This window comes from Antechinus flavipes, chromosome 6, assembly GCF_016432865.1.
Source record: "Antechinus flavipes isolate AdamAnt ecotype Samford, QLD, Australia chromosome 6, AdamAnt_v2, whole genome shotgun sequence".
NCBI classification, from domain to species: domain Eukaryota; kingdom Metazoa; phylum Chordata; class Mammalia; order Dasyuromorphia; family Dasyuridae; genus Antechinus; species Antechinus flavipes.
This window is the reverse complement of record NC_067403.1, coordinates 209,939,332-209,962,333: the sequence shown is the minus strand read 5'-3', so window position 1 is coordinate 209,962,333 and position 23,002 is coordinate 209,939,332. Positions and strand designations below refer to the sequence as shown.

The window sequence follows — 23,002 nt, the reverse complement described above, 5'->3', positions numbered from 1 at the left end:
GAAGACAGCATATAAAAGGAGGAAGGAAGGGCAAAAACACACCAAGGGGCCTCTCGAAGCTTGCTTGATGAAGCAATCTGGCAGAGCAGTAGATGAATAGGGTTTTGTGGGGTATGGGGTGAGGAAGAGTAGTGGAAAATAAACTTTGAATGATATTGAGGACCAGAATTAGCTAATTAGATATTTGGGATTTATCAACAATCATTTTACTAAAGTTTATTTTCAGATTTGCATTTTTCCCTCTTTTCAGCAATTGAGAAAGAAAAATAACCTCTGCTATAAATTTGTGTAATGAAACAAAGCAAATTGCTTTGCATTGGCCCTGTCAAAAAACAAACAAACAAAACTCAATACATCTCATTTCTCTATCAAGAAACAGGGTAACCTGGAATTGTGGTTGGTCAATGTGTTGATCCTGTAATTCCTAAGGCTTTCAAAGTTGTTTGTTTTTATAATATTTAACAGATACTTATTAAATGTTTATTCTTTGCGTTTCATCACACTAGACTATGTGAAAGGTATAAAGTTTAGATAACTCAGTCTGTGCCCTCCAGAAGTTATTGTCTAGATAAGAAGCCATCATAGCAGCCAAAACACACAGTATTATTTAATAAGTGTATTGGAGAAAACAGTTCTATGTGAGTTCAGAAGGGAAAGGTTATCACCCACTGTGGGTGAGAAAGTTTTCTGGACAAGGTAATGTTTGACTTTGCCTGCTAAATGCTTTCCCATTCTTTAAAACCAAAGAGAAGAAAGAACAAGTTTTTCAGGCACAGGATAAGCATGAGCATGAGTGGTGGGTGGGGGAGTAGGGAAGGGAGGGTGGAGGAAAGATTGTCCTATTATTAGAAGCAGAGAGTACATAAAAGACTTGGGGGATCCAGGTTTTGGAAAGACCTGAATGCCGGGCAGAATAATTCTGGCTTTACCCTGGAGGCTATAGGGAACCACTGCAGAAATGGAGAGTAACAGGACCAGATCTATGTATAGAAGGCAAACCACTGAATATGTTTGAGCACAATGCTTTAGAAAAGGAACTGATAGGTCTTAGTAACTAGATGAACATGAGAGAAAGAGTGGAGCTTTTAAGTAGTTTGGAAAAAGTGGTAGTTATAGAAATAAGGAAAATAGGAAAGGATAGCTGATCTTGGGAAAGGTAGTTGTTTCATTTTTAGACTTCATTTTGGAGGCATTTAGATGGTCAGCATACCTGAAGGTGTAGGTTTGGATATGGGTGAGAAATCAAGGTTGGAAATAAAGATCGGGAAGTCCCTTGAACAGACTAAAGTTACAGCAGGATGAGAGGGAAAAGGAAAAAAACCAAACAAAAAACTGAAGCTGGGGCAAAGTCCACATTTGGGGAGACCAAAATTAGTGACCAAAACAGAAACTGGTCACAGGTAGGAAGAGAATGAAGAAAGCCTCATTTGTAAAATATAGAAAGTTATTTTTGAGAGGAGAAAGAGTAACTGTGAGAAAAGGCTATCTAATTTAGTAGGTCATTGGTGACCTTCAAGGATTCAATATTAATAATAGGCAGGGTAAAAGCCATATATATGATAATGTTCTAAGAAAGATTGAGGAAACAGTTTAGAGAATGTTTGCCATGAAAAAAGGTAAGAGAATAGAATAATAAAATAATAAAGGAAATAACAGTTAAGCAAAAGTGCTCTCTGTGTCCCTGTCCCTTCTCCTCCGCTTTCATCTCCACCTGTGCTTAAAGACAGAGGGGAGGAAACCAATAAAGATTGAAAAAATTGAGATACTAGGCAAATAAAGGATAAGTGAGTGAGAAAGATATGGAGAGAGAAGAATTTTTTTTTAAAAGCTTTTTATTTTTCAAAACATATGCATGGATAGTTTTTCAACATTAGCCCATGTTGTTGAAGAGAGTCATGTCCATCAGAATTAATCATCACTCTGTATAATTGCCCTGTATAATCTTCTGGTTCTGCTCATTTCACTTAACATCAGTTCATGTAGTTGAGAAAGAAGAAGTTCAAGACCAAAGATGGGAAGCTATATAAGAGGAAAGTAAATGAATAAGGAAACATTTAGAAAGGGAAAAGGTTGGGAATAGTGGTTGTAGGAAATCAAGGAGAAAAGGATCACCAAGAGCATGAATTTGAGTTGGCATCAAGTTAACAGTGCCTTGCTCTGTGATATGTGTTTAATGTTTGAATTACATATAATTTTCTTGTCATCTCTTGTAATTCTCTTTGGTCTGAGAATAGGAGGAAAGAAAGCATGGGTTGTTATTGTGGCAGATTAAGGAGAGAAGTTCTAGAGTGCTAAAATCATTTAGTAGCCGACCACTAAATACAGATGGAGCAGTGAGTTGTCTTTCTAGCCAGAAAAGTGCTGCATTGTAATTGCTCCTGTGACATGAATGAAAAATAACTGAGTTTCTAGTGGCTTTTCTTCAAAGAAAAATTAATACTATTCTCTATGTTCTGATAATTGTTTGACCTTAGTATTACTGTTTGCATTTATGGAATAGAATAGATGCTGAAATTTTGATACTATACTTATATAGCACTGTCGCTAGTCATTATTCTTTGTATGGACTGAAGAATCAATTTATCTAGAAAAATGTGCCTATTTTAAATAGGAATTAAAGGAAAACATATAAATCTTAAACTAAACATTTAAGTTGTTTTGATATGTCTCAGTATTTCATCATCTTGTTTGAGAATAAGTAGGGAATAGAAGAGAGCTCAGCTATGATGTACTCTCATTCTTAAGCTGCAAATCAGCATTTATGCTGATCAATATTATTATTTTCTTAATAGGAAAAGCAGGTTTAAGCACTATCTGTTCTCTCCCTTTTATTTTTTAATTGTGAATTCAGTAATCACTATTTAAGACATGGAAAAAATTCACACACACACAAAAACAACTGGCAACTTTTATCACACATTAATTTTTTTTTCACCTAGAAAAATAAAACCTTAAAACAGGTAATTAAAAATGACTTTTTGACTTGCATTTTTCTCATTAGTGATTGGAATATTTTTTTCTCAGTAGTATTTTATTTTTCCAAATACATATAAAAATAGTTTTCAACATTCATTATTGTAAGATTTTGTATTCCACATTTTTCTCCCTCTTTTCTTTACCTCCCTGCTTCTTAAGACAGCAGGCAGTCTGATATAGGTTACACATGTACTATCCTGTAATGGGCCAGAACTCTGGAGAAATATACTTGAGGTAAGGATTCTTATAAGGTATTAACTCAGTAGAATTGATAAGACAGTGGTTATCTAGTTTACCATGTATAATGCCAGAGAAACTGAGCAAGATAGAGATTAGAAAGTATTTAATAATTTCTTAAATGGAGAGATCTATTGGGATCAATCCATGGTTTGGTCCCAGGGCTGAATGAGACTCCCCAAGAATCTAGCAAACAATCAGAGTTCTCAATGACATATATACATGTGGCTCAGAGACAGGGGGTAGACTGAGGTAGAGGCAGTCAGGGTACTGAGATTGAGAATGGGATTTTGACTGGATGGGGTGAGCCACCTAAGAGGGGAATGATGTAATAGGGCGAGGCACCAGATATGGGGAGATAAAAGGGTATCTGATATTCTGCTAGCTTGGGATGGAGAGAGGCATTCTGATATTCTAAAATGTAAGGTCTTTTATCCTTATCAAGTATTCTGATAAAGAGGGAGGGGAGGTTTTGCCAAACTGTTAAGCAGGGAAACCGAGGCAGGAGTGAGTTAGGATAATTAGGAAAACCGAGTCAGGACAATAAAAGAGAACTGTGGCATAACACATGGTGATTAATAGTTCTCTAGTTCAATATGATTGATTTAATCTTACAACAAATAGTGGTTCCTTAGTGATATAGTGATTGGCTTATACTCAGTATGATTAATGGATTTAATTATAATAAAGTATTTAAGAAGTCAGTCAGACCTAGAGAACTTGAAGACCAAGAGACTTGAAGATAGAGACCCTTGTGATGGCTGGCCTGCCTTCCTTCACTTCTCCACTGAGACCAAGGCCCATCTGAATGTCCCCCAGAAAGCTAGCCAGAACATTACACAATCCTTTTAAACATATTGGAACATTTTTTATATGATCATTGATATTTCTTCATTTGAGAGCTTCTTCTTTTTAACTACTCACCCATTGGGGAAATGGATTCCTCCTCCTTCCCTTACTGAATTCTGTGTTTAATCTTTTTGTCTTAAAAATTCCAAAAGTTTTACCTGACTGAAGCCTTTGAAACTTAATATAGTTATAATACAGGTTGAAAGTATCACTCAGACTCATCCACCACCAGCTTTTAATAAGAGCTGCTGAAAAGTTGGTATTTTAGGCATGATATTCAAAATAAGAGAACTAATAATCCCCATTGAATCTTATTCTGGTAAAACTCTATTTGGAGCACTATGCAAAATTCTGAACAATACCCTTTTCCCTATCTACCCCAGAAAACAATTCCTAATAACAAATTAAAAGGGGTTGTGGGTGAGAAATGTTTTTGTTTTTAGCATATAGGCAATGATTTATTAAACAATGCATTTCGTTGAAAAACAAACTGGGCCCAGTGTTCTAGTAGCTAAGAAAGCCAGAACTGTTGATATACATTTTACCAGGAGTAAAAAACAGGAAAAGCAGGATTACAGGGATTGAGACATTCGTTTTCTCATTGGTGGAGGGAGATCAGCAGAGCCTGAGGTGAGAGGAAGAGAATTTTTGTAACATCCTTTAACTTGGGTGATAGTTGAAAAGGAGAATAATCTTGTGACTTCTTCAAAACCAGGTGACCTTTTTTTGATTCAGTTGGGATTAAGTTACTTGCTCAGGGTTACATTGCTAGTAAGTATTAGGGGTCTGAAGCAGATTTCAGGTGCTCCTGACTTCAGGACTGGTACACCATCCACTTGCACCATCTCACTGCTCCCAAATCGGGTGACTTTTAAGCAGCTAAAGCTTTGCTTCATAAAATAATGCATAAAATGGAGCTACTTTTCAAAAAATTGCTATGAATATATATCTTTATTTTTGTCATTGACCTTAAAGAACATATCCCAATTTCAGATTTTCCTCTCACTTAATAGTATTTTATTTTTTCCAATTGCATGTAAAGATAGTTTTCAGGTTTTTTTCTGGTAAAATTTTTTGAACTCCAAAATTTTTTCCCTCTGCGTCTTTCCTCTCCATTCCCCAAGACAGCAAGCAATCTGATGTAGATTATATAATCCTTTTAAATTTATTTCCATATCTGTCATGTTGTGGGAGAAAAAACAGACCATGAAAACTTTTTTAAAGGATAAAATTACTATTCTTTGATCCACATTGAGTCTCCCATAGTTCTCTTTCTGAATGTGGATGGATTGGGATTTTCCATCCCAAGTCTATTGGAATTGTCTTGGATCATCTTGTTGCTGAGAACTAAGTCTTTCATAGTTGATCTTCACACAATTTTGGTGTTATTGTGTACAATGTTTTCCTGGTTTTACTCACTTTGCTAAGCATTAGTTCATGTTGGTCTTTCCAGGCTGGTCTGAAATCAGCCTGCTCTTACAGAACAGTAATAACTCCATTACATGCATATACCCTGACTTATTCAGCCATTTCCCCGTTGAGAGGCATCCCCTCAATTTCTGGAACAAAGGAGGGAAAATATTAAGCAAAACTAAACAAATCATTAATCGGGCCATTATGTAGAATTCTACACTGAAAGTCCTCTCTCTATTCTCTAAAGAAAGGAGGGATATATATTTTCTTTCTTTCTTTTTTTGGCTGAAGCACTTGAGGTTAAGTGACTTGCCCAGGGTCACACAGTTAGGAAGTGTTAAGTGTCTGAGGTTGGATTTGATCTTAGGTTAAGTCAGGAGGACTTCAGGGCTGGTGCTCCACTTTGCCACCTAGCTGTCCTTATATTTTCTATTTAAAAAAATATTTTTTCTTTTGCATACTAAATAGGATAGTCTTTTGTATATACATAGTAAAATAGAAAAGTAGGATTATTTATGAATATTGCAGATCTCTTATGTACAGACTTTTTTTCTTTTTAGTATAGAAGATAAATTTTGACAATAAAATTTAAAAGGTTTGCCCAAACCTAATGTAGTTAAAATTAAGACAGAAACAAATGGAAAAAGTCTTTGCAGAAAATTTCTTTCATAAAAGCCTCATTTCCAAGATGTGTAAGGAACTGATACAGACTTTTAAAACTTAAGATCTATTCTCCAAAAGGTAAAATGATGAAAAGATATGAGAATGTAGATTTCATCAAAGATGAAATCTAAGCTATCAGTAACTATTTTTAAATATTTTGAATCATTACTAGTTAGAGAAGTGCAAATTCGAATTAAGGTGACTTTTAGCTTCTGATTTCATACCCATCAGACTGGCTATGATGACAAAAGAAGAAAATGCCCAGCGTCGGAGGGGCGGCAGGAACACAAGTACAATAATGCATCACGAACTAATCGAGTTTTTATGCAGAGCATTGTGTAACTATGCCTCAAAGGTTACTTAAATAGATCATATTCTTTGATTCAGCAATGTCCTGCTAGGCCTATACTCCAAAAAGATCAAAGAAGCAAACAGGGAAAGAATTGATAAAAATATTTATAGCAGCTCTCCTCAGAGTACACAAAAAATGGAAACTAATGTAATACAGTATATGAATGTAATAGGATACTGTTGTCCTACATAAGATGATGAAATAGTTTCAGAGGAGATTAGAGAGACCATTATGAAGAGTGAAGTGAGTTAGAACTAGAACAATTTACACAATAATCACAAATTGTAAGGAAAGACAATTGTGAAAAACTTAGGAATCTGATCAATGAAGTGATAAACCCAGAATCCAGATGACTTAATATAAAACATATCTCTTTCCTCGTAAGTTCCTTCAGGAGAGTGCCTATCTTTTGACTCTCTGTGTATCCTCTGTAGTTAGCACAGTGTCTGGCATATAGTAGAAACTTATTTCTAAGCATTCTCAGAAGAATGCTTATTGACTGAGAAATTTAAATACAAACATAAATTTTTGGGCATGTCTAATGTATGAATTTGTTTTGCTAGACTTTGCTTATTTATAGTGAGTTGAGGTTTTTTTGGGTTGTTGAAGTGGGATACAGTGGGAAGAATAGATTATAAATGCATGTAAAATAAATATACTATAAAAATAGAATACATATGTTCTGTATAGAATATAGAAAATACTATAAGTATGTAGTATAAGTATAAGTATGTAGGGCCACTAGGTGGCGCAATAGATAAAGCACCAACTTTGAATTGAGGAGGATCTGAGTTCAAATTTGATCTCAGACATTTAATACTTCCTAGCTGTGTGACTCTGGGCAAGTCACTTAACCCCAATTGCCTCAGCAAAAAAAAAAAAAAAAAAAAGTATATATCATCCCACACCTTTTAAAACATATGTTTGTCTTACTTTCCTTCTTTTCTTTTAAAAAAATGCTTCTGACTTCCTTTTCCATTCCCATTATCGTATTCTCTTTGTTTTTCCATTGTGCCCCCTTTAGAAAAAAGATAAACAAAGACCTTTTAACAGATATATAGTCTTGTAAAATAAATCTCTATACTGGCCTGTATCTTCTGAAAATTATATCTCATTTTGTATCCTAAGTTTATTATCCTTTTGTCAGAAAATGATGTCATCATCACTTTAAGGAATCCTGATTAGTCATTGATCAAAAAACAGTTTGTAAACTTCAAATGTTTTATAAATGTTAGTTATTATTATTGTGTTGATTAGCATTCTTAAGTCTTTACAAATTATCTGACCATTTCATCATTTCTTACAGTGTAATAATGTATATTGATATATTATAATTTGTTTAGCCATTCTCCAGTAGATGGGTAGTTCCCATAGTTTCCAGTTTTTTTTGGGGGGAGGGGACTGAGGCAGTTGGGCTTAAGTGACTTGCCCAGGGTCACACAGCTAGGAAGTGTTAAGTGTCTGAGATCAAATTTGAACTCAGGTCCTCCTGAATTCAGGGTTGGTGCTCTATACACTGCGCCCCCTAGCTGCTCCAAGTTTCCAGTTTTTACTAATTTTTTAAAACTATTGTTTAAAAAAAGAGCTATTATATATATTTTTGTCAATATGAGATATTTTCCTATTTCTTTGATCTCTTTGGGTTTTTGGCCTAGTTATAAAATTGTTGGTTCAAAGAGTATGTACAGTTTACTGCTTTCCAGAATGGTTGGACCAGTTCACATCACGTTCAGCAATTCATTATTGTTCTTGGCTTCCCTGAAATCTCAGGGAGAGACATTCTTTCTCTTCCCCCTTCTTTAATTTTTCCCCCTTTTATTCAAATCTTCTTGTTTATAATGACTAATATGGGAATGTTTTACATAATTTTTTTAACTTTTTATTTTCAAAATACATGCATAGCTTTCACCATTCACCCTAGCAAAACTTTTGTGTTCCAAATTTTTTCTCCCTTCCCTCCATCCCTTCTCTTAGATAGCAAGTAATCCAATATATGTTAAACATGTGCATATATACATATTTCCACAATTATCATGCTGCACAAGAAAAATCAAATCAAAAAGGAAAAAGAGAAAGAAAACAAAAAGCAGACAACAACAAAGGTGATAATACTAATGTTGGGTTCCACTTTCAATCCCCATAGGCATCTCTCTGGGTGTAAATGGCTCTCTCTATCACAAGTTTGTTGGAATTGGCCTGAATCACTTCACTGTTGAAAAGAGCCACATCCATCAGAATTGATCATCATATAATATTATTGTTGCTGTGTACAGTGTTTTTCTTGGTTCTACTCACTTCACTTAGCATCAGTTCACTTAAGACTTTTAGAGTCAAGCTTGGTTATTACAGTTTCACAGACTTTTGTTTGTTCTTTTCATTTACATTTCTGAATTCATGTAGTGTTTTCCTGGTTCTTTTTCGTTTGAGTTTACAGAATTATTCCCCTGCTTCTCTGTATTAATTATATTTATAATTTCTTGGGGGAAGAAGGGAATAAACATTATTAAATACCTATCTATTATGTACCAATCACTGTGCTACTTGCTTTACAAATTTTATCTTATTCAATCTCATTTTTAACTTATTATACTACAGTAATATACCATTATATTCATACATAGACATTTTAAGAAACATGGACATATTGGATCCTGTCCAGGAGTGAAAAGATTAACAATTCACCTGTATAAGCACTTTCAGATTTTTAAAAGCATTTTAAGGTTTGGATAGGGCTTTTTCTCACAACTCTGTGAAATAGTTAATTGAAGTTATATTGTTTTCATTTTCCAGTTGAGAAACCTGAGGCAGGTCCAGTAAAGTTAAGTAAGTTGCCCATTATCATATAGCAAATGTCAGAACTCAGATTGGAACTCTTGACTCTAGCACTTTCATAGAGCTCCCTATTCCAGGGATATTCTTTGAAGGAATTTGTACTGTTTAGATTGGAGAAGAAACCATTTGGACAAGAACATGACAGTCTTAAATATTGCAGTTCTCTCATTTCTAAGAGGGATTAGATTGATTCTCTCTAATTCCAGAAGATAGAACTAGGACTACTAGATGAAGATGATTTTTATTTATTTTAAGGAAGACTTTTTTTTCCCTCTATAGTGTTTTGTTTTTTCCAAATACATGTAAAAATAATTTTCAACATTCATGTTTGTTAGATTTTGTGCTTCAAACCTGGTCAGATCCAAAGATTGATGCAAGGAATTAGTTTTCATTTGCCCAGTTATAATTTTTAAGAAATTATTTTCCTCAATGAGATTTTGTACCTGTTTTCATTTAACCAATTATGCCTTTTAATTATCTTTCTCTTCTTTATTTTTTGACAAGGTATTTGAGGTTAAATGACTTATCCAGGGTCACAGCTAGTGAGTGTTAATTGTATGAAGCCACATTTGAATTCAGCTCCTCCTAACTTCAGGGCCAGTACTCTATTCACTATACCATTAACCCAAAGCGTTATTTTTTTCAGTATTTTTTATGCGTCTTTTTCTTGCATTACTCTCATTTCTTCCCAATTATTCCTTTATCACTCTTAGCGCTTCAGCTCACCTAGGAATTCTTGTTGGGTATGGGGCCAATTAGCATTTTTCTTTGATACTTTCATTGTAACTGTTTTCATATTGTTGCTTTCTTCTTAGTTTATATCTTGGTCTTCCCTGCCATCTTAGTAGCTTTTGTGGTCAAATTCTTTTTTTGTTTGCTTACTTTTCTAGCCTATTTTTTGACTTTGAGCTTTATGTTAAGGGCTCTGCTTACTTAAATGGGGATTTTCTGCCTCAAGTTACTGACTTGTGCTGCTGTTTTTAGAGCTAGTTCTGGGTGTCTGCAAGTTTTCAGTGTTTCTAGTATGGTGTTGTATGGTTCAGAAATGGTGAGGGGTCACCATTTAAGGAAAAAGCTGGAGAGAGCCCTAGAAGCAAAGCATAGTTTATTTCACCTTCTCTGGAAAGGGCATCCCACCCATCAAGCAGATAACCATGGGGAGGAAGCACCTCCTGTGGGCAGGGTTAACACTTTAATCCCTAAGGCAAATACCCCCTCCCACCACTGACCCTTATCCTCATTGGCTGAGGGTCTTACATTCTAAACTCGGGAACTACCCAAGAAATTGAACTTGACCAATCGGTACATAGTTGCCCATATTTGATAAAATGATGTCATGGGAGGATAGCAGGAAGGGGATTTAGTTATGCCTGGTGGGGATGAATGTCAAAGTCTTTCAGGCCTACTCAAACTCTGAAGTAGAAGAAACCTTACTGGATTTTCACAGCTGTCTTCAAAGATCTCACTTCATCTCATTCAGTGTGATCTAGGAAAAGGTGTGCTTACAGTTCTCCCACTTTGGGCTTTATCTAGGAAGGGCTCATTTTTTTCCTGTAGTTGCAAGTGTGAACATTTCTCTTGGCCCTGACCAGATCCCTAGTTTTCTTGTGACCAACCACAACTGGTCCTCCTCACTCTGCAACTTGGACCCAGAACTGGGTATTGACAATAGTTTCCAGTCTGCACCAGTTGCACTTAGTGCCAGCAAAGACTCCCGTGTAATCTCTATTTGTCCAAACCTTTTACCATGTTTGGTCTGAGAACTCCCAAAGCCTGCTGTTAATGCTGTCTTCCCCTTCTCTCAGCCCCCCTCCCTCACCGCTCCCACTTCTCCTGTTCACTTCCTTAGTTGTCTTAAACTGGAGAAATGTTTCACTTTGGTCTTTTGTTGGCTCTATTCCTTTAAAATTTGTTTTAAAGGGAACTTGGGGAAAGTTAGGTTGGACTGCTTGCTGCCTGTATTCTGACATCTTGGCTGTACTTCCTGTTTCTCTTTTTTGATTGTTGTCTATTTGCACATTGTCTAGGAATTGCTTGGTAGAAAGGAATAATTGTTTCTTTTCCCTTCGCTCTCACCTGATAGTTAGACAACATGTCTTAGAATTGGACAGACTCGAAGTTCTGCCTCTGACATTCTTTGTGACTGCCCAAGTCATTTCACCTCTTCATTTCTCAGGCAGTTCTTTAAGACAATGAATGACTGGTGAGTTAAGTTCTCAGAGAAAGAAGTTTCTACACTGACAAAAACACAAATCTTAACTTATTCCCCTACCCCAACAATTTCTCATACCTGAAATGAATTCTCTACTCACTTATATTTTTTGGAAACCTTAGATTCTTTTTTGGGGGAGGGGTAAGAAGGAAGGTATCTCTATATTCTTTGCCTTGATTTCTTTGAGGCATAGGCAGGCCTAGTGGTATCAAAGATTCCAAGGATATGCACAGTTTCGTAGCTTTTTGTAGAGTCAATGTTCTTTCACATTGTGCTGTTTCAGGGGTCCTTCTGATCCCATAAATAACGATTAAGTTTTTCTATCTGTGTCAGCAGATTTAGTTCTTTAGCAATGATTAGTAATTTCATTTTCCTTCTCTTGCTTATCCTCAAATATTCAAGTGAATTTGTGAACTTATTGATTTGGGCATGCCCTCCAAACCATGGATGCCTTACCATCCTGTCGTAGCTCTCATCTATATTCTTAAGAGTTCAACACTATTCATCTGATTTTCTGGAGACCTTTAATTTTTCCCAGTATTTTATGGAAACCAGTAGAGCACTCTGTTTCTTCTGTCATTCCTATCTCTTGACACATCACTGTTATTAGCACATCTTCTTTGTGGTACAATATTTGATGACATTCCTTGTTGATTTTATGGTGAGTCTCCTCATCCTATGCTTATTCACTAACTTTTCTTACCTGGTATAAATTACATTATTCTTTCTTTTTTTGTCAGTTAACATCCTAAACTGGTTATTTGCCAAAAGATGGTGTAAAAAAATATAATATTTAAAAATACTATACTGTATAAAGATTTTTACATGGTATAGTATTTTTAAATATTATATTTCAAATTATATTAGAAAAAAGATTTAAATTGTTTTCAGTAGGAGTTTAAAGAAACACTTTCTCTTTCTGAAAATAACTCTGCTATTATAAATAAAGTTTTGTCCTTTATTTTTTAATTTTAATTTTATTTTTCTTTCAGAAAAAGCTAATGCTGAAGCTGGATCAGCAAGAATGTCTCTTCTTATATTGGTGTCCATTTTCCTGTCTGCTGCTTCGGTTATGTTTTTGGTATATAAGAATTTCCCTCAACTTAGTGAGTAAGTATCCAGAGGAGGAACTGAATTTCTTCTATCAGAAACACACACACACACACACACACACACACACACACACACACACACAGTATACAAATATATTGATAAATATACAAAAGTGTCAAAATTGATTTTGATATTTTAATAAAATATCAAAAGTGGGTCTCAGCATGAGGTTATGGATTAAAAGAATTATGTAATAAAAATGGCATTTTAGGCTGTACAACTTGTATATCATATCTACATTGCCCTTTTCTTCCACATTCTGCCTCCACCAGGAAAGTTAGTTTTTCTCTGCATCTGTGTTCCTGAACTATGTTGCTCAGTAGACAGGAGAATGTGGTATTAGTGCCTGGGAGAATAGGTAAAGGTCTGGAAAGCAGAGCATTTAAGTGGATGGTAAGATTATAGGATCTGTGATCCTTCTGCCCACCAGGAAGAATACGCCATTCAGCACATCCTTAAAGATGACCTCATCAGTTGCCACTTGCAGATGAACTCGAAGTACAGTTTGTGTCTTGTTGTCCCCTTTGCACCTGAAGGAAGATGAAGCCAAGTTGGCCTTAGTGACCATGGCTTAGTTTAGTAACTCGGGTGTGGCTTTAGGTTTGCCAATACTGGAATCAGTCAGTCCTTCACTCCAAGGACATGATAGCAGCAAATTGTGGATCTCAAAAGAAAGGGAAAGTAGGATGGATGGAAGAATGTGTTTCTGTGTTACTGGTAGAAAGCTTGTTTGTCCAGAGAACAGTGACCAGAATAGGCCTGGAGAATGTGCAGCTTAGTGATTGTTTGAAAGAACTAGGTAGAGTGTTTATCCTAGAGAAGAGTAGACTCTGAGGGGAATAGAACTACTTTCAAGTAGTTGGATCATCATGTGGAAGAGGACTTGTTTAGATTTCTTCTTCTTGACCCTAAAGGGCATATGCAGTTGATAGAAATAAAAATTTCTATCTAATCAAAAGTGTCATGAGCATATTTCCCCCTTATTGGATGGATTCAAACAGAGTCTGGAATCTACTTGTTGGGTATTTTGCAGATCAAATGTGTCAAACTTAAATGGAAATGGGGCCCCAGAAACCATACATAAGGATCCCTGTGGGTCACATAGTGATTTAGAAAATCACATATTAATATTATTTATATTTTGTTTTAATTTATTTTGCTAAATATTTCTCAATTATATTTTAAACTGATTCGGGGCACACTTAAAAGTGTTGTGGGTAACATGCAGTGGGCTATATGTTTGACATCTCTGTTGTAAATAAATATTTATCTGTTATGGATTAGATTTGATGGCCTCTTGTAATCCTTCTAGGCCACTATCTCTTTTGCTATAAGATATCACTGTGCAATTATGTCATCAATATTTTAAAAGTTTGTTTCATATTTTCTTAACGTAATTCTTATAAGTTTTTAGAGTAGGTAATTGCTTATTAAGTTTTCCCATTTTCACCAGCTACTCTTTGAAATTAGATAAATGAACCCATATGTACACAAATATTTATAGCAGTTATTTTAGACAGTTTGAACTTTAGTTCTTCAATGTGCGGCTTTGGTTTCCTCATAGAATTGCTAATATCTTTGAGAAGGCAAAGAGTGAAAACCAGTTTTAGTTGTTTCTACTTTGAATTAGTGTTAGAGACAAGGCTAATTTGATTTTAGAGCTAAAATATCTAATCTAATCTCATTTTATAGATGATAAAATTAAGACCCAGAGATTTGGCATTTTGCCAAAGATAATAAGTAAAAGGAAGAAGTGAGATTTCAGCTTAGGTTCTCTGAGTTGAAAGCCATTGCTTTTTCCACTGTAGCATACAGCCTCCATTAGGTTTGGATGGTAGAAATAGTCCCATGGAACTGGAACTAGAGAGAGGGGTAAGATGTTGATGATAGTTTCCTATGTTTTTCCTATCAATTGACAATTAAATTCCTATCAATTGACAATTAAATTTTAAAATATCTGTAAAGATATTTAAAATATCTGTAAAGATATACTGATTTACCAGTTAACAAATGAGCAAGGCATATTAATAGACAGTTTGCAGAAGAAGAAATACAAGCTATCAACAATCATATTAAAAATGTTTAAATTGCTAATAATTAGAGAAATACAACTTTGGCAAAGATGATAGGAAAAAAAAAAGTAAATAACAAATTTTGAAGTGGGTGTGGAAAAATGGGTAAACTGATGCACTATAGTTAGAACTGTCAACTTCAGTCGTGGAAAATATGTGGATCTATGTCCCAGAAGATATTAATCTATATATATGCCCTCTTTGACCCAGCTCTTGGGATACTAGAAATCAAAGAGAAAGGAAAATGATCTCTATGTACACAAATATTTATAGCAGTTCTTTTCATGGTTGTGTAAGAAACAAAATATCTTACCAGCAACTTCACTGACTCACTGAATGCAGGAAAGATTTTATTTTACATTCTTGTATGAATGGGTGCCTGGGTTAGTAGATACACTTTTGAAAACCCTTCTCTCTACAAAACACCATTTTGGACTGTTGAGTATTCACTTGTATGGAGTTTAGATTAAACCTCTTACACTTCTTGCATTGTTATAGTTAAGTATCAAAACATTTCTCCAAGTGGATTATCATGTATTACAAATGTAAAAATTTAGCTAATAATACTTTAGGCTTTCTTTGTTAAAGAAGAAATTGCTTTGAATCCAGTTGTGTTTCTAAACAAGGTAATTATATTGGTTTTTTAAAAAAGTAAAATAATTGACAAGAAATAGCTTCAAACATTTTAATTTTCAGCCAAGTTATATATTAACATTAATATTGAACTGTGGATTATTTAAAATGCCATATATATAATTTTAAAATAAATCCAGTGACTTCTTTTTAAGATTATGATGGTTTTTAAAAGTGTTTTATGTTTTGTGTGCAATTATATTATTATTGGTGTTTGCCTACTTTTAAATAATTTTAATTTTCACTAAATATTGGTTTTTCCATGTTTACTTAATCAGTTTGGAATCCTCCCAATGGTGTTTAATAAGCACAATTTTTTTATGGCTTAAGAGGGAACTTTTCAATTTGGTGGTTGTGATTTTGGCGAAATGAATACACTTAGGCATTGTGCTTCTGCCTTCCCTCTCTGGAATGTCAGCTCCTTAAGAGCAGGGACTGTTTCTTGTCTTTCTTTGTTATCACTGTTCCTGGTTCCCTGGAAGGATTTAGTAAATTCTTAGGGTTGGTTTGAACAGACTATTAAGTACTTCCATGGACAAATAACTCTGATACACTGAGGGATACACAGAAATGAAAAGCCATATATATGTGTAGTCTCTGCAAGGATTTTGTAGTTGAGCATAAGTATTTGATCCAATGTAAGATAAAATTAAAGAAAAAGGCAAGAACCAGGTTAAGAAAAGGTAAATATATACATATTTATTAAACACTTATAATGCACTAGGAACAGTACTGAGCACTGGGGAAATAGAAACAAGTAAGCGAGACAGGCCTGGACTCAAGGAACTTCTGTTTTAATGAGGGAAGATCTCTCAGAGCTGGTAACCCTGGCACAGCAGAGTCCAGAATTACTCTAGAAATGACCAGCAGGCAAAAAAGCATCAAATAATTTTGTAAAGAACTGTCTCTTTAATCTTTTATTCTTAAACAGGATTTTAGAAAACACAATGTAGTAATTTTTTCTGAACTATATTAATAAATACTATTAACCTTGTTTTATTTCTTCAGGGAAGAAAGAGCAAACATGAAGGTTCCCAGAGATATGGATGATGCCAAGGCACTAGGAAAAGTTTTATCCAAATACAAGGACACCTTTTATGTACAAGTACTTGTAGCTTATTTTGCTACATATATTTTGTATCCTTTAATATGAAAAATATCTAGCTGTATGTAGATAATGAAAAAGTTTCTGTTTAACAAGGGCAATTTTTGTTAATTATGAAAGTGACATTTATAATTATAATTTTATTTTTTTATCCTATCTTTACCATTTACTTAGTTTTCACATTAACTTGAAGCTTTTATTTCTTTAAATTGTGTACTTTTTTCTTAGTTTTTCCTCATTCTTGATAAACTAAAGATTAACTTCCAAATATCAAGTATTAATAGTTATTTCTTCATTTCTTCATTTGTAATTTATTAAGTATTATTCACTGTAATTCTTTTGATAATTCTATCTTGTTTCATCAGTCATGTCTGATATTAGGCTGTTGTTCCTTTTTAAAATTTTCTTCTACAAATCACCAGCATTTTTTTTATTGTAAATATTTTGTATGTCAGATTATTCAGTAGCTTTTCATAGATTGCTAGTTATGGTGTGGAGGTGATTCTGGGTTATAGAAAGCTAAGCCTCTGATGGGTCCTCCTGAACTGAATATTCTTTGAATATCACCCTACGGGTGATGAATGTTCTGATTATTGCACTTCATAAAAACTAACCTTTCAGGTTTGCAAGGGTTACAACTTGAAAAAGTTGGGTCTCAACAGAATATATATTGCTTGTTTGAGAACTTGCATAGCTTGATTTGGAGAGTTTTAAATCACAGCAACAACTAAATACAATAACCTAAGATGTTACTATGACTGATCTATTGTCAATAGATGTGCACATTGATGCAGTGGAATTATCTAGGACATCAATGAAGTCACAGATCATTGAAGTAGTATGTATACATATGTATACATACATATGTTCTTTCTGATCATTGCTCCTATCTTTTGTCCCTCTATATCTGGATGTGAACAAGTGATTTTCTTGGTTTAGAGAACTAGTATGTTGCACCTGTCATATTTTCTGTGGCCTTTGGATAATCCTCATTTCATTTCTTCAGAGTCTAACTATACTACCACCAGAGTTATTATCAATGTTTTTAAAAAATACATCTTTTTGTCAGGGAGAAAGTTGGAGTGCATTGAAAGAAAGATAATATTGCCTACTCTTCTTCTTCAACTTAAGGTCTATCTCATTGATCATTTGTGCTGTCTTTACAAGGTGTTGGTTGTTGTTCTTCCTTCTTGAAGAGGATCAAAACCCAATGTGAACCTGTACTGCTCTGCCATAGGTCAGACACAAATAGTCCCTGTGAACATTTGGGTTGGTTTTTCTAACTTTGTTCATCTCTTCTGAACTAATTCAGTTCTGCTTTGCTCGTAGAGCACCTTCTCTGATGAGGTCATACCATGCTGAGCAATCCTGTTCCAATGTCTTCCATGTCATGCAATCATTTCTAAACTTCCTAAGAGAGATCTTGAGATCGCTTTTTCTGACTACCTTGTGAGTTCTTTCCCTTTGTGAGTTCTCCATAAAATAATCTTTTTGGCAAGCATATATTTGGCGTTTGAACAATGTGGTCAGCCCCAACAAAATTGAGCTATCTTAAGAAAAGTTGGAATTCTTGGCAGTTTAGCTAGAGAAAGGATCTCGTCTGGTATCTCATCCTGCCAAGTGATCTTCAGAATCTGTCTCAGACAATTCAAATGGCAGTGATTCGCTTCCTGGCACAGTGCTGGTACACTGTCCAAATTTCATAGGCATACAACAGTGAGGTTAGCACAAGGTTCTGTAGCCTTCAGTTTGGTGGTCAGTCTTAACACCTCTTCCCTCCCACACATTGAGCTAACTCTGGAAGTGCATGTGTCAACCTCATTATCAATGTGGACATCCCTGGAAAATATATTGCCAAGGTAAGTGAACATGGCCACAGCATTCAAAACTTCTCCATTTGCTGTAATTGATAGTTCTACATATGAATGGTGTGGTGCTGGCTAATGGAGCAGTTGTGCTTTCTTGGTGATAATTAGCACGAGCAGTAGAGAATCGATCGATATTTTATTGCATCTCTGCTTTGGAGGTTATGTTGATAGCACAATCATCTGCAAGTAAAAAATCATGCACTAGTACTCCCTACACTTTCACTTTGGTTTGTAGCCTTTTTTTTTTTTAATTTGCTGAAGCAGTTGGGGTTAAGTGTCTTGTTCAGGGTCACACAGCTAGAAAGTGTTAAGTGTCTGAGGCCAGATTTGAACTTGGGTCCTCCTGACTTCAGGGCTGGTGCTCTATCTATTGCGCCACCTAGCAACTCTCAAGAACGTAACTCTTTCTAACAGTGAAATTACTGATGGAAGTTTGTTCTATTGAGGGCATTTGATAATGGAGCTAAAAACTTACTAAAAAGCATGGGAGCAACCACACAGTCTTGTTTTGCTTCGTTAGTGATAGGGGAAGCTTGAGAGCTTTGTCCAGAACCTGGGCAAGCATGTCATCATGAATTTGATGTACTATACCCACAAACCTGTCTGGGCAACTAAATTTTGATGTAATTTTCGATAAGTCCTCTCAACTGACTGTGAGAGGTTTTGATCAGATTTCCAAATGTTGTATACAGACCTCTATTCTGCTCCTGGCATTTCTCCTGGAGTTGTCAGGACAGCAAACACCGTATCAACTATTCCTTGACCCTTTAGTTTTATTGGTTCTCAGGTAAAATGATCTTCCAGGTGTATTAAGGATGACTCTGGTAAGAGTCTTTCCAGCAGTAATTAAGAAAGAGACCTCCTTGTGACTGTCACAGGACATCTGTTCCTTTTATCTTTATAGTGATGGACATTGGAGGCATCCTTGAATTCCTGGAGTATAAAGTCCTCTTGCCATATAATCTGAGAAACTTAATTGAGCTTTTGTATGAGCAATCTTGCAAATCTCATCTGGAAGCGAATCAGAACCAGGTGTTTTGCCACACAAAGAAGCCTAATGGCATTCAAAACCTCTTCTTCAATTGGAACTTGAGCTAGGGAATGACTGATTTAAACTTGAGGTAAGTCAGCATTAATGATGGTCTCTTGAGAACACTATGGAAGTGTTCAGCTCATCTTTCTAGGATCACGCCCTTATTACTAATCAATGTGGCTCCATCAACACTGAGTAGTAAGATGAGTCTTACATGCCCATTCAGTGCATCATAAAAGTACTTTGGATTGTCATTATCAACATAAAAGTGAATTTTGGCTGCCTTCTTACAAAGCCAAAAATCCTACATCTCTATGAACTTCAATTGTACTTTACTTTTGATAGACTTTTGCTTTCTTAGAAATGAGTGATTAAATTGTCCTGCAGGTAATACCCTGTGGAATTCTTGTCATTTAAGCAGCTTCTAAATTTCCCTATCATTTTCATCAAATCAATCTTGATGATTGTGAGTATTCTGACCCAGATGAACAAATGTAGTACTGTAGACCAAATCTCTGAAAGCTGCAGTTCAATTTACCTTTCAAGTTAGCAACAAACTGTTCCCTCTCAGAGAGGTGTTCTAATAGGTTGACATTAATTCTTCTAGTTGTCTTTTTGCCTTGGGGCAACTGCATATGTGATTTAGAGAGGATAAGTCTGATTGGTCCTGCACTCTGTACCACATATTGCCTTTATCCCTCTCACATCTTGTCTGTAAGGCTTCTTACAATCTATTCTACTAAATGCCAATGTTTGCTGCAAGTGAACATCCATGCGTGCATTTAATTAAACAGAATACAGTGTTGGTGATGAGAAAGTCTTCAGGAGTGACTGAGGGACTATTACTGTTGTTGTTTCCAACTCCCTTCCTCCAAAGGACTCCCTGCCATGTAGTCTGAGTCTATTCTAGCATCATTTCCCAAGAGTTATAAGCTGTCCTCTTTTGGCACATTGGTGATAAGGATCTCCAGATCTTCGTAAAAATTTTTTTCAAGACTCCATGACTTCATCAAGACTTGTCATGGTGGGAGCATAGCCACTGATGAGGGTGACAGAAGTGGCAATTGCATTGTCCTGAGCCTGCTATTCCCGCCTTTCAGAAGGCATATGAGTTTTGTTTGCTGGATTAGCACCATCTTCAAGGCCCTCTCCTACACTGTGGCCACTTCAGGCAAACGTGTTCAGTGCCTATTCAATAAGCTGGCCTTCCTTTGCTAACCTTGTTTCACTCACAGCAGCTAATTGAATGCAATGCCTGTTCTGTTGCAACAAGCACTGTTCATCTTTCAGGTCTATTGGATTTTGTGTTGTCTGTTAAGCATATTCCATATACCATTAGTGAGTGGAATAAACTGCAGAAGTTTTTGTATATTTTTTAGTGTTTGGATCACTGTGTGGGATCCTTGCCTGCTGTGGTGATCAGGCCAGAATTGAATAAGTAGACACTTCTTAGGGCACCTTTTCTAGCTCATTCTTCACACCTGAGGTGAGCCTTAAAAGGCTACTTAGACACCCAGGGGGCTGCCAAGTCCCACGAGGCTTCCAGGGAGAAGACAACCCTATGGCCTGGGCTACCTTTGTGCAGGATTGTGATGACAGCCTCCACTGTATCCATCCACACCTGCTGCATCATTACTGACCCATCGCTACAGGACATTGAGGTGGAAATGATAAAAAATGGTGGTGATCTCTTTTGATTTGTGTGAATTGGATTTAAGTGAAGCAGAGTTGTACAAAGTTGTTGGCCTCTGTCTTCCTTGGTATCTTTAATGTCTAGCCATGCTCTAAGGGTTCCACAGCACCACCTCCTGCTTTACCTTCTTTATGGCCATTGGAACAAATTGTTCTCTTCTGACCATTTCACCAGGAGAAGTTTTCACATGCTGAGGGTAGACACTTTCCCAACTCACCGCTGGGTTTGAGACCCCATAGTTACGCTCAACCTGGTTTAGCGCCTCTGCCGAAATTGTTTGCTGGGGTGTGTTCACTGTGCATGCTATAGTTTCTTGGAGCCACAGGTAAGAGTTAGATGGATTAGGTGGATTAAGACACCAAAGGTAGAAAGCAGCCCTACACACCAGAGGTACTAGTCTTTCCTGAATATACTCTGTACCCCTTCTAAGGTATAAACATGTGTGCACAAATATGCATATATATATATATATATATTTTTTAAATTTTATTTTATTTAATAATAACTTTATATTGACAGAATCCATGCCAGGGTAATTTTTTACAACATTATCCCTTGCACTCACTTATGTTTCGATTTTTCCCCTCTCTCCCTCCACCCCCTCCCCAAGATGGTAAGCAGTCCTATATATGTTAGATATGTTATGCATATATTTTTGTGTGTCTAGACAGATACCACAGATGATACATTCAGCTTTATGCCACAAAAGATTATAGATGTCATGTAAGACCTGGCTCTCAGTGGTCTAGGACTTGGTATAGTCAGCATGTCATCTTTTTTTTTTTTTTTTTTTTTTTGATTAACGGAACATATGTATGGGTAATTTTTTACAACACTATCCCTTGCACTCACTTTTGTTCCAACTTTTCCCTTCCCTCCTTTCACCTCCTTCCCTAGATGGTAGGCAGTCTCATACATGTTAAACATTTTAAAGTATATCCTAGATACAATATATGTGTGCAGAACTGTACAGTTTTCCTGTTGCACAAGAAAAATTGGATTCAGAAGGTAAAAATAACCTGGGAAGAAAAACAGAAATGCAAGTAGTCCACATTCATTTCCCAGTGTTCCTTCCCTGGATGTAACTGATTCTGTCCATCATTGATCAATTGGAACTGAATTAGATCTTCTCTTTGTCATCAGAATACATCCTCATACAGTATTGTTGAAGTGTATAATGATTTCCTGGTTTTGCTCATTTCACTCAGCATCAATTCATGTAAGTCTCTCCAAGCCTCTCTGTATTCATCCTGCTGGTCATTTCTTACAGAACAAAAATATTCCATAACATTCCTATACCACAATTTACCCAATCATTCTCCAGTTGATGGGCATCCACTCAGTTTCCAGTTTCTAGCCATTACAATAAGGGCTGCCACAAACATTTTTGCATATACAGGTCCCTTTCTCTTCTTTAATATCTCTTTGGGATATAAGCCCAGTAGTAATAGCATGTCATCTTTTAAAAATTTATTTAAAGAAAAAAAAAAACAAATGGAATATGAAACAAAATGAAACAAAAGAAAAAGGAACATTGTCATGAACCCAGCAGTGCATCAGGGAGGATTCAGAATATATAACAACAAATACCAGTTCAAGAAAGCATATATCAGTGGAAGAAATTATATTCTTGAGTATCCATCTTTTCTACACTTCCTTATAAATTGTTCTTTTGTTCTTTGCTGCACATTCTTTTTACTTTATTCTTTTTTTCCCCCATTTCATCCTCCTCTCCCCCCCCCCCAAGCAGGCTATATAATTAAGAAAGGATATATTTATATATACATATGTAGATATATACATACAACATACACATATCTTTCTTCTGAACCTCTGCTATAATTCTCATAACTTGCCTTGCTAATATTTAACCTCTCCTCACCCATGAATCCTTCTCTTGTCTTCCTACAGCATTCTTTGTTTCCCTGTCCACCCATCTCTCCCCCCTTAT

The 23,002-nt window shown here is 35.7% G+C and overlaps 1 protein-coding gene across 1 annotated transcript in view; it reads left to right on the top strand.

Annotated features, from left to right (window-relative positions):
• The window catches only part of TMEM41B (transmembrane protein 41B), a 43,296-nt gene that overhangs the window by 5,828 nt on the left and 14,466 nt on the right, over window positions 1-23,002 (top strand). Inside the window, exons 2-3 of the mRNA XM_051964236.1 lie at window positions 12,527-12,644; window positions 16,361-16,489. Of these exons, the coding sequence (XP_051820196.1) occupies window positions 12,527-12,644; window positions 16,361-16,489 (247 nt within the window). The remainder of the gene's footprint in view (window positions 1-12,526; window positions 12,645-16,360; window positions 16,490-23,002) is intronic.